Source organism: Aedes albopictus, unplaced genomic scaffold (assembly GCF_035046485.1).
Source record: "Aedes albopictus strain Foshan unplaced genomic scaffold, AalbF5 HiC_scaffold_256, whole genome shotgun sequence".
NCBI classification, from domain to species: Eukaryota; Metazoa; Arthropoda; class Insecta; order Diptera; family Culicidae; genus Aedes; species Aedes albopictus.
Genome location: NW_026917042.1, coordinates 34,522 through 45,576, shown reverse-complemented (window position 1 = coordinate 45,576; position 11,055 = coordinate 34,522). Strand labels below are relative to the sequence as shown.

Sequence of the window (11,055 nt, the reverse complement as noted above, 5' to 3'; positions counted from 1 at the left end):
GTTTAGTTTTTCATCGTTGTGGAAAGAAGTAAAAAATCTGATTGATTGAAACACTCATCTGAAAATGATGGATTTATTAGCGATTGAAACCTAACCGCCCTTCGTTATATGCTTAATTTTCGATTTTCGAAATTCTATCCCCCATATCTTGCTGACGGACGTTATCCAGCGTCAAAATATCAGGACTCGTACATAGTTGAATTTTCGATGAAAATAATCGAAATCGATTCAGTCTGTACCCCGCGGTAAGTTTGTCTTTGTCATTACGTAAATCTATCGAATGTGGTTGTCAGAAAATTGCTGCAGTTTGTTGTTTTTACCTATCGATCCAACCGTGTGCTATGTGAACGGGCCCGAAAATGCCGTTACCTGCAGTCGGCGTTTGGACGAAAAATGTAACTGGCAATTTGGTGGACCGTCACTGCTGGCGCGGAAATGTTCAAAGGTTCGAAATAATAGTGAGGGCTATACCGGGGCTTATTATCGTAGGAAATTTTCGTGAAACTCTTTTGTGAAACGTTTTCGGTGGCCCTGAAAAGGGCCGTTTTGAAAGTGATTAATAACACAAGACCAAATTTAAGCGCGTTCTCCACGGATGCGACGAGCCAGCTGGATGTCCTTGGGCATGATAGTGACACGCTTGGCATGGATGGCACACAGGTTGGTATCTTCAAACAGACCAACCAGGTAGGCCTCGCTAGCTTCCTGCAGGGCCATGACGGCTGAGCTCTGGAAGCGCAGGTCAGTCTTGAAGTCCTGAGCGATTTCACGGACCAGACGCTGGAATGGGAGCTTGCGGATCAGCAGCTCAGTGGATTTCTGGTAACGACGGATTTCACGCAGAGCGACAGTTCCTGGCCGATAACGATGAGGCTTCTTGACTCCTCCGGTGGCAGGGGCACTCTTGCGAGCGGCCTTGGTGGCCAGCTGCTTGCGAGGGGCCTTTCCTCCGGTAGACTTACGGGCAGTCTGCTTGGTACGAGCCATCGTAGATGAAGAAAATTGTTTTCAATCCAAACGAATACGTTGAAACGAAGCGAAAGAATGAGGGTCGAATTTGTGTAGTACTCTTTTATATGCTTGGTTCATCGCAGGCAACCAATCACAAGCCATAGAAGAATAGAAAAAGCAAGCACGGCAAGAAGAAGTTACCCCTCGAGTAGGTATAAAAGCGGCAGCATCAGTTTCGTAGGGCATCAGTTTCGTTACACCCGTAGTCGAACACAGAAGTAAATATCCAAAATGACTGGCCGTGGCAAGGGAGGCAAAGGACTCGGAAAAGGAGGCGCCAAGCGTCATCGCAAGGTTTTGCGTGATAACATCCAGGGTATCACCAAGCCCGCCATCCGTCGTCTGGCTCGTCGTGGTGGAGTCAAGCGTATCTCCGGTCTCATCTACGAAGAAACTCGTGGTGTGCTGAAGGTGTTCCTGGAAAACGTCATCCGTGATGCCGTCACCTACACTGAACACGCCAAGCGCAAAACCGTTACCGCTATGGATGTCGTGTACGCCCTGAAGCGACAGGGACGCACTCTGTACGGTTTCGGAGGTTAAATCACAGGTTTCTTCTCTCAAAAAACGGCCCTTTTCAGGGCCACCGAACGTGTGTACAAAAGAGTTAAACAGTCAGTTTTCTACCGCCAAAAAGCAACAGTACCTAATATGTCGTGCCTATGGACCTCAGAACGGAAGTGATTGATTGTAATGATGAAAATGTGCATCCAATTTGTATATAGTACCTCCATTGGGAACCTCTCGATATTCTATCTTTCGTGCACCGTAGCACCGGAAAGCTGAACACGACGATAAGTAAGTAAAATTGAAATGAAACCTGGGAACCAGAAGCGCTTGCCTCCGTATCGGAATTTGGCCAGCCAAAAATGCTCCGCTTCGAGTTGGAAAAGCTCGAATTGAAAAGCTAAGCAAACACGTCCCCATACTTCCAGAGCGTCGCTTATACATGTTATGCACGTAGGCAGCTCAAATCATACTTATCAAGGCAAGGAAAACTCCAGTCTTGAAGATGACAGTTTTGTTTAATATTTCCCACATCCAATATGTATGTTTCGAAGAACTTGATTGTTAACAATGGTTGCAATGTCGCCCAACGCCAAGCGTCGGTAGAACCGGTAAACTGTATAGCAATAAATCATGGATGTATGCATCCCTACCCGGGATTTCAATGGCGTGTACCATACGTTCGTGACTGTACGCTTGGAAGTGAATGTATCCCAATCCCGGACTTCAAAGCAGCATGTCAATTATTTAGGGGCCATCCATAAAGTACGCCACGCTCGAGACGGACGAGAGGGGTTTTTTGTAAAGTTGTGACAAGCAATGCAAAAGTACGGAGGAGGGAAAGGAGAGTTAAAATTCTCGATTACAGCGTGGCGTACAAGGTTATATGCAGAACCTGGCCTCCTAAAGTGAGGTTAAGTTTAGTGAAATCCCATTTCGTATTTTAGTGATTGAGTCGTTCCAGATAAAATTTAATGTAGGATCGGGGTAGAAAAATTCAATTTATCGATAAATTTACCAAAAAATTGACGAATCAACTGATGGGGAACTGGTATTTCCCTTTCAAACTTCCAAATTTTCACGACATAATCTCTACTTTTAATCGCCAATTGAGAGGAAACGAACCATCGTCGTTTATCAAAAACTCAAACGCAGATTTTAGTCTCGCTAAAACCACAACCAATGCTAATAAAAATTCTACTCTACTCACTATCTGGATAACAGTGCAATTATTTTCAATGACGGTTTTGTGATTTAGAGCAAGAAAACTGCGTTGTCTTGCACAGCTCGGTATCCTGCCATCCGAAATATAAGCTGCCATGTTGGCCAACAATTTTCACAGCTTGCCCACCATGCGTGCCGAAACGCAGCGGCGGTGAGTGCTCTGCGGCACTCACACGGTGAAACAAAGCCACACACAATTGAGCGTGTTATTCGTATACACTCCAAATCGTGTTACACGCGTTCGTTCATGGCGAGGGCCCATATAGCCGAGGCGGTTAACGCACGGGTATTCAGCATGACCATGCTGAGGGTGACGGGTTCGATTCCCGGTCGGTCCAGGATCTTTTCGTAAAGGAAATTTCCTTGACTTCCTTGGGCATAGAGTATCTTCGTGCCTGCCACACGATATACGCATGCAAAATGGTCATTGGCAGAGGAAGCTCTCAGTTAATAACTGTGGAAGTGCTCATAGAACACTAAGCTGAGAAGCAGGCTTTGTCCCAGTGAGGACGTTACGCCAAGAAGAGAGAGAGAGCGTTCGTTCATTCTCACTCCCCCTGGGAGAATGTCTCGCCTACAGTCTGTTTATAACACAGTCCCGCAAAGAGTGAAACCAAATCTACCTATCGAACTGTCAAATCGGCTACCTATCGAGCAAGCCAGCAAAATTGTGAAAACAAAGTCGGGCGAGGAAGAAGAACAACACTCAAAAGAAGTTGTCTTTGCGTGTCTCTATATATACAGTCTCTAGTCTCGCCGGTTCTCACCACGGATCGAGATTTGGCAGTTTACTAAACATGAAGCTCAAACGGGCTGAGAAAATCCATTCTCAATTTTGTGTCACGTTGTTTTACCGTGCGCAATTTCTTAATCGTGATACACCGAGAAAAAATTCTACTCGGTCAGCTAAAACTTAACGAAAACAGAAGTAGGAATAACGCAGGGACTGAGTAGAATTTTTCCTCGGTGTAGGTAGTCAGTTCAGTTCGGTGTCCGTCTAGCTGAGTGTCGCGTCTCCGTTGCGGGAGTGCCAGTTTGATTCATCGTTCAAAATTTGAACCTATAGCGGAAGACTGCCGCCGGAAGTACAGTGGTCATGCACACAGCGTGAATGTGTCCATTGTAAATAGTTTGTTTTGTTCTTGTGCCCGGGTGTTGAATCGCGTGTGTCGCGGAGTGTTGTCGCCTGTTTAACCCACCCGGCCGGCATCAGTGCCCTAAACTGGGATCAGCAAGCCGTTCACTATTGAGGTATGTGTAAAACTGCGAAGAACTTGTGCATCCTGTGCTTTCATTGTACCAAGGGCGTGTAGATCTTAGATTTTCAGAGGGCTGTCAGTAGGCACACTGGGTTAAACGTTTGAAATCCTCGGTCAGAATTGCAGTTCGGTCCGATGAGTGGGGAACTGGTTGGCGATCGAAAGTGAGATTGGGGTCTCCGGTTAGCCTAGGGGATAGGGTTTTCGATCGCCAACCCGGAGACGGCGGATTCAATTCCTTTTCCAGTCGGGAAATTCTGTTTATAACGTACATTTTGCTTCGATGAAAAGTTCTAACTTTCCCAGTAATGATCTCCAGATAAACGATAAAATCACCCCAAATGCGATTGCAGCTTTAGCCATGCTACCCAGAATAAGTGCACATTGAGACAAATTTTGGTGTACGTATATCGAGGGTAAAATGCACGTTATATCGAAGCGCGAAGACAGAAATGGCTGTATCCTGACAATTAGTGCTTCTCACGATTGGTGTTTGTGAATTTCATCATTTCAAGTGCAGCCTTCCAGGTGACTTGCTCTATGTCAACCGGGTAGTAACAGGAATTTCACCAACCAATCAATCTGCAGGGAAGTTGCAGTCATTTTCAATTAACCTTAACTACACCAACACGGTGCAAAGATTCGAGAGTTTCACTCTGGAAGCTCGGCGGCAGCGAAAAGGCACCACTCAATCATGCCGAGCTGACCGGCCTATTTGAGAATTGCACCTAGCAGTATTCTAGGAAACGTATGACCTGGCATTGGATGATAGGAAACCATTTCAACTTTTAACTCTTTGGTAAGATCTAAGATGGTAGTCCTGAAAAGGACTGATTTGAAAGTGGGATACTGTTTCGCAGTATGACGACTGATGGTTCCGAAAATCGCCAGATTACTTCTTGGCGGCGGTTTTCTTCGCGGCAGCTTTCTTGGCGGGGGCGGCCTTCTTCGGTTTCGGGGTCTTTGGCTTCTTTGCGGCGGTCTTGGATGGCTTGGTGGCCTTTTGTTTCGGGGCAGCGGCCTTCTTCACACCTCCGGCTTTTTTGGCGGCCTTTGCACCGGCAGCTTTGGCTTTTTTCGCTGCAGCTGGTTTCTTGGCTTTCTTCTCGCCGGCTGGCTTCTTGGCTTTCTTTTCCCCAGCTGGTTTCTTGGCAGCCTTCTTCTTCTCACCGGTAGCCTTCTTGGCTTTCTTCTCACCGGCCTTCTTGGGCTTTTTCTCGCCGGCGGCCTTCTTGGCCTCAGCCTTCAGCTTGAACGATCCGGATGCACCAGTTCCTTTGGTTTGGACAAACTTGCCCTTCTCGACACCGTTCTTCAAGGCCTTCTTGAGGAATGGGGCCAGCTTGGCGACATCGCACTTGTAGTTGGCAGCGATGTACTTCTTGATGGCCTGCAGGGACGATCCGTTGCGCTCCTTCAGGGTTTTGATAGCAGCAACAACCATATCGTTCACTGGAGGATGGGTCGATGGCTTCTTCGGCTTGCCCTGTCCCTTAGGGGCCCTTGGCTTCTTGGCCTTGGCTGGCGAGGCAGCAGGAGCTGCGGCAGCGGCTTCGGCGGCAACTTCAGACATTGCGGTTGGTTGGTAGTAGGTACAGCGACACTGACACGTTGGTGTAAACGATTGAATGAAGGTAAATCCGACAACAGTGCGATGTTCGATAATGATGTCTGTGTTAGGGATGCAGACATGATCGTTCACTTATTGAGTGTTCGCAAAATATTGTCTATTTTTTTGGTAACATGTTTCTAAAACGCTATTTTACATTTACTGGGAGCAATAGTTGAATAACTTTTCTGTACAGTTAACAAGCACATGAGTCTAGCTAGTGGCACAACATTGCTGTTGGGGTTCCATGTCAGAAATAGCTTGGCAAAAACGTGTCCTAGCAGCACCCGTGAGTCATATGATGTGGGTTCACCCGACAAAACAGTCAATAGTTGCTATTGAAACAATGTCATCGTCCATGTCGGTAGTGAATTTCAAAAGCCCAATAGTTACTCTATTCAGCGACATCCATACCGAGCAAGTATTCGGTCCGGTAATGCCTTAGAAATGGCTCTAAAACAAAGTCCTTCCCGGTGCTAGTACGCGTTGCTGCGTGCTTGGTTTTAGGGAAACTTTGGGCAATACCGTTTTATGAAATTTTTCCGTAAATGATGCTTCAAACTAGTGCTTAGCTGTACTCCAATCGGACAACTCCGTCGGTTTACGCACATTTAGTTTATGTACAAAAGTTCTACGACCTAAACGCATGCTAACAGAAAACATCATTTCCCGCCTTGGTAGCAGTCCCAGCTGTAGTTGACCGAAGCAGACCAGTACTTTGTCCCAGTCTTTGATGCCGCAGCAATGAGCACGATTTAAAAGGGTAATATTAGATGTTATCACAGATCTAGAGTTAGTTTCACATCAGGATCTTGCGGCAACAAATTTGAATACATTATACACCTAACAGCAGCCAAAAATCACGAAAATCTGCCCAGTAGTGCGAATCTATCACAAGTCCATCGAGTTGTTAGCTTGTTTGATGTACGATCAACATTGAGAGTTATTAGAGCCGTCGTTGGAGTTCAAATTCAATCTGAATTTGAATGAATGTAGTAAGTGTTTGCACCCTTTAATTCCGGCCCTCCAATGCCAACATCTTTTGGCAGATACGCGTATTTCGACTTCCACTTGCAGTTTTCCGCAATCGAAGAGCTAAGTCGGTTCAAGTTCAGTCTGGATGTAATCGAAACTAACGAACAAAAACTGACGCACTGCATCTGTTCTCCGATGGTGCAAAAGCTATGATTTGACTGACCTAAACCACCGGACGACACAGGCTAGACATGTTCGGTCCGATGGATTCATCTCAAAGGCGTTCCGAAAATGTAGAGCTGACAAGTTTGCCTGGCCAATTCCAGGGTGAAAATGAAAACAAAAACGACGCCTACTGCAGTTGGATACTTGAAGCCAATCTTGTGTGTCGCACGCACCCGATTGTAGCAACGATTAATTATTGGTGAATTTTCAGAAACTTGAAATCAAGCAAACGCACCCCGACGTGTAATCGATAGCAGTCGTACCCACCACTCTATGCTATGCTCACTCATCTAGCTAGGTGACTAAAACTACGCTTATACGATTGTATGTAAACTCTGGTGGCAGCACCACAGTTGGTACGGTGATACTTTTCGTGAAACAACCAATCTGAGAGAAAGTCAGTAACTACAGTCAGTCAGAGCCAAAGTGGCAGTACATCATCGAGGCACGGTCGCCATATTCGGGGCCCACACTAGAGGTTAGTATGAATGTTACCATTGGGTACATCGGAAATGGCCATAAGGTCCTACAGGTTTGAGTCGTAAGTGTTGCAGTTGGTTTGGCAGGTCATTATTTCCTAGTTAACTCTTTTCGAGAATGATATAGTGGCCCTGAAAAGGGCCTTTTGGTTTGATGCGATAATTCCCGGACGGTCGTCATTTACTTGGAGCTGGTGTACTTGGTGACGGCCTTGGTTCCTTCGGAAACGGCGTGCTTGGCCAACTCTCCTGGGAGCAGAAGACGGACGGCGGTTTGGATTTCGCGAGAGGTAATGGTCGAGCGCTTGTTGTAGTGAGCCAGACGAGAGGCTTCGGCGGCAATGCGTTCGAAGATGTCGTTGACGAAGCTGTTCATGATGCTCATAGCCTTCGACGAGACGCCAGTGTCCGGGTGGACTTGCTTCAACACCTTGTAGATGTAGATAGCGTAGCTCTCCTTCCTGCGCTGCTTCTTCTTCTTCTTGTCGCCCTTGACAATGTTCTTCTGGGCCTTGCCGGATTTCTTGGCGGCCTTTCCGCTGGTTTTCGGTGCCATCGTGCTACGGTGAGGTTGTTTTCGATCCAAAAGGAAACAGAAACTGATGCCCACCGAGCCAATCGGTTCTCTTTTATACCCGTAGAATAGCAAGCGATGTTCCGCCCCTTTGGTTTGTTTGTCATTTTATTCGTTTCGCTTTTCCCTCCCTAGTGTTGGTGTAGCGCAGTGCTATGCGGGTATAAAATAGCCTGCCGATCCGTTGGTTCGCCATCAGTACAGCTTACGTACGCTTTGTGAACGTTTCTTCGTTAGTAAAACTCGAATCTATCTCACGATGTCTGGCCGCGGCAAAGGAGGCAAAGTTAAGGGAAAGGCAAAGTCCCGTTCCAACCGTGCTGGACTGCAGTTCCCAGTCGGCCGTATCCACCGTCTGCTCAGGAAGGGCAACTATGCCGAGCGTGTCGGCGCTGGTGCCCCAGTGTACTTGGCTGCCGTGATGGAGTATCTGGCTGCTGAAGTCCTCGAGTTGGCAGGAAACGCTGCTCGTGACAACAAGAAGACCAGAATCATTCCCCGTCATCTGCAGTTGGCCATCCGCAACGACGAAGAATTGAACAAACTGCTGTCTGGCGTTACCATCGCCCAGGGTGGTGTCTTGCCAAACATCCAGGCTGTTCTGTTGCCCAAGAAGACCGAAAAGAAGGCATAAATCTCTTCCCGCTCGATCGAAGACCGTGTGCATCAAACCAAAAACCGTCCTTTTCAGGACGACAATATTCATTTTCCTGATAGAGAGTTGTTTTGAAATGATTTGTTCGCTGCAAAACTACCTACCTTGCAGTGCTCTGAATGTGCGAATGCTTTGGAAATGGTACGATTTTTATTTCAGGAACCTGCAGAAGCAGTACATCCCGAGGAAGATCCGAAAAAAAAAATAAAGTCAATGTTTTGTGATGGTTTTTAAATTTCGTTCACTGCTATTCGGTTTAGTTTTTCATCGTTGTGGAAAGAAGTAAAAAATCTGATTGATTGAAACACTCATCTGAAAATGATGGATTTATTAGCGATTGAAACCTAACCGCCCTTCGTTATATGCTTAATTTTCGATTTTCGAAATTCTATCCCCCATATCTTGCTGACGGACGTTATCCAGCGTCAAAATATCAGGACTCGTACATAGTTGAATTTTCGATGAAAATAATCGAAATCGATTCAGTCTGTACCCCGCGGTAAGTTTGTCTTTGTCATTACGTAAATCTATCGAATGTGGTTGTCAGAAAATTGCTGCAGTTTGTTGTTTTTACCTATCGATCCAACCGTGTGCTATGTGAACGGGCCCGAAAATGCCGTTACCTGCAGTCGGCGTTTGGACGAAAAATGTAACTGGCAATTTGGTGGACCGTCACTGCTGGCGCGGAAATGTTCAAAGGTTCGAAATAATAGTGAGGGCTATACCGGGGCTTATTATCGTAGGAAATTTTCGTGAAACTCTTTTGTGAAACGTTTTCGGTGGCCCTGAAAAGGGCCGTTTTGAAAGTGATTAATAACACAAGACCAAATTTAAGCGCGTTCTCCACGGATGCGACGAGCCAGCTGGATGTCCTTGGGCATGATAGTGACACGCTTGGCATGGATGGCACACAGGTTGGTATCTTCAAACAGACCAACCAGGTAGGCCTCGCTAGCTTCCTGCAGGGCCATGACGGCTGAGCTCTGGAAGCGCAGGTCAGTCTTGAAGTCCTGAGCGATTTCACGGACCAGACGCTGGAATGGGAGCTTGCGGATCAGCAGCTCAGTGGATTTCTGGTAACGACGGATTTCACGCAGAGCGACAGTTCCTGGCCGATAACGATGAGGCTTCTTGACTCCTCCGGTGGCAGGGGCACTCTTGCGAGCGGCCTTGGTGGCCAGCTGCTTGCGAGGGGCCTTTCCTCCGGTAGACTTACGGGCAGTCTGCTTGGTACGAGCCATCGTAGATGAAGAAAATTGTTTTCAATCCAAACGAATACGTTGAAACGAAGCGAAAGAATGAGGGTCGAATTTGTGTAGTACTCTTTTATATGCTTGGTTCATCGCAGGCAACCAATCACAAGCCATAGAAGAATAGAAAAAGCAAGCACGGCAAGAAGAAGTTACCCCTCGAGTAGGTATAAAAGCGGCAGCATCAGTTTCGTAGGGCATCAGTTTCGTTACACCCGTAGTCGAACACAGAAGTAAATATCCAAAATGACTGGCCGTGGCAAGGGAGGCAAAGGACTCGGAAAAGGAGGCGCCAAGCGTCATCGCAAGGTTTTGCGTGATAACATCCAGGGTATCACCAAGCCCGCCATCCGTCGTCTGGCTCGTCGTGGTGGAGTCAAGCGTATCTCCGGTCTCATCTACGAAGAAACTCGTGGTGTGCTGAAGGTGTTCCTGGAAAACGTCATCCGTGATGCCGTCACCTACACTGAACACGCCAAGCGCAAAACCGTTACCGCTATGGATGTCGTGTACGCCCTGAAGCGACAGGGACGCACTCTGTACGGTTTCGGAGGTTAAATCACAGGTTTCTTCTCTCAAAAAACGGCCCTTTTCAGGGCCACCGAACGTGTGTACAAAAGAGTTAAACAGTCAGTTTTCTACCGCCAAAAAGCAACAGTACCTAATATGTCGTGCCTATGGACCTCAGAACGGAAGTGATTGATTGTAATGATGAAAATGTGCATCCAATTTGTATATAGTACCTCCATTAGGAACCTCTCGATATTCTATCTTTCGTGCACCGTAGCACCGGAAAGCTGAACACGACGATAAGTAAGTAAAATTGAAATGAAACCTGGGAACCAGAAGCGCTTGCCTCCGTATCGGAATTTGGCCAGCCAAAAATGCTCCGCTTCGAGTTGGAAAAGCTCGAATTGAAAAGCTAAGCAAACACGTCCCCATACTTCCAGAGCGTCGCTTATACATGTTATGCACGTAGGCAGCTCAAATCATACTTATCAAGGCAAGGAAAACTCCAGTCTTGAAGATGACAGTTTTGTTTAATATTTCCCACATCCAATATGTATGTTTCGAAGAACTTGATTGTTAACAATGGTTGCAATGTCGCCCAACGCCAAGCGTCGGTAGAACCGGTAAACTGTATAGCAATAAATCATGGATGTATGCATCCCTACCCGGGATTTCAATGGCGTGTACCATACGTTCGTGACTGTACGCTTGGAAGTGAATGTATCCCAATCCCGGACTTCAAAGCAGCATGTCAATTATTTAGGGGCCATCCATAAA

At 46.7% G+C, this 11,055-nt stretch overlaps 5 protein-coding genes across 5 annotated transcripts; 3 read left to right on the top strand and 2 right to left on the bottom strand.

Moving 5' to 3' along the window:
* Positions 1–1,189: 1,189 nt before the first annotated feature.
* On the top strand, positions 1,190–1,564 carry LOC115270079 (histone H4). Its single transcript, XM_029879046.2, has one exon. It carries the CDS (start codon positions 1,243–1,245, stop codon positions 1,552–1,554), a length of 312 nt encoding a protein of 103 aa, XP_029734906.1. The 5' UTR covers positions 1,190–1,242; the 3' UTR covers positions 1,555–1,564.
* A 3,256-nt stretch (positions 1,565–4,820) lies between these two features.
* On the bottom strand, positions 4,821–5,636 carry LOC115270073 (histone H1-like). Its single transcript, XM_062843492.1, has one exon. It carries the CDS (start codon positions 5,572–5,574, stop codon positions 4,894–4,896), a length of 681 nt encoding a protein of 226 aa, XP_062699476.1. The 5' UTR covers positions 5,575–5,636; the 3' UTR covers positions 4,821–4,893.
* Positions 5,637–7,444: 1,808 nt separating this feature from the next.
* Positions 7,445–7,899, bottom strand: LOC115270075 (histone H2B). The gene has a single exon (XM_062843493.1). The coding sequence runs from the start codon at positions 7,843–7,845 to the stop codon at positions 7,471–7,473; it is 375 nt and encodes a 124-aa protein (XP_062699477.1). The 5' UTR covers positions 7,846–7,899; the 3' UTR covers positions 7,445–7,470.
* A 141-nt stretch (positions 7,900–8,040) lies between these two features.
* Positions 8,041–8,523, top strand: LOC109413309 (histone H2A). The gene has a single exon (XM_019687025.3). It carries the CDS (start codon positions 8,123–8,125, stop codon positions 8,495–8,497), a length of 375 nt encoding a protein of 124 aa, XP_019542570.1. The 5' UTR covers positions 8,041–8,122; the 3' UTR covers positions 8,498–8,523.
* A 1,437-nt stretch (positions 8,524–9,960) lies between these two features.
* Positions 9,961–10,336, top strand: LOC134284527 (histone H4). The gene has a single exon (XM_062843495.1). It carries the CDS (start codon positions 10,015–10,017, stop codon positions 10,324–10,326), a length of 312 nt encoding a protein of 103 aa, XP_062699479.1. The 5' UTR covers positions 9,961–10,014; the 3' UTR covers positions 10,327–10,336.
* Positions 10,337–11,055: the final 719 nt, after the last annotated feature.

Excerpts from the sequence above, each read along its gene's own strand:
- LOC115270075 (XM_062843493.1), bottom strand. The coding sequence starts at position 7,845 with ATGGCACCGAAAACCAGCGGAAAGGCCGCCAAGAAATCCGGCAAGGCC.
- LOC134284527 (XM_062843495.1), top strand. The coding sequence starts at position 10,015 with ATGACTGGCCGTGGCAAGGGAGGCAAAGGACTCGGAAAAGGAGGCGCC.
- LOC115270079 (XM_029879046.2), top strand. The coding sequence starts at position 1,243 with ATGACTGGCCGTGGCAAGGGAGGCAAAGGACTCGGAAAAGGAGGCGCC.
- LOC109413309 (XM_019687025.3), top strand. The coding sequence starts at position 8,123 with ATGTCTGGCCGCGGCAAAGGAGGCAAAGTTAAGGGAAAGGCAAAGTCC.
- LOC115270073 (XM_062843492.1), bottom strand. The coding sequence starts at position 5,574 with ATGTCTGAAGTTGCCGCCGAAGCCGCTGCCGCAGCTCCTGCTGCCTCG.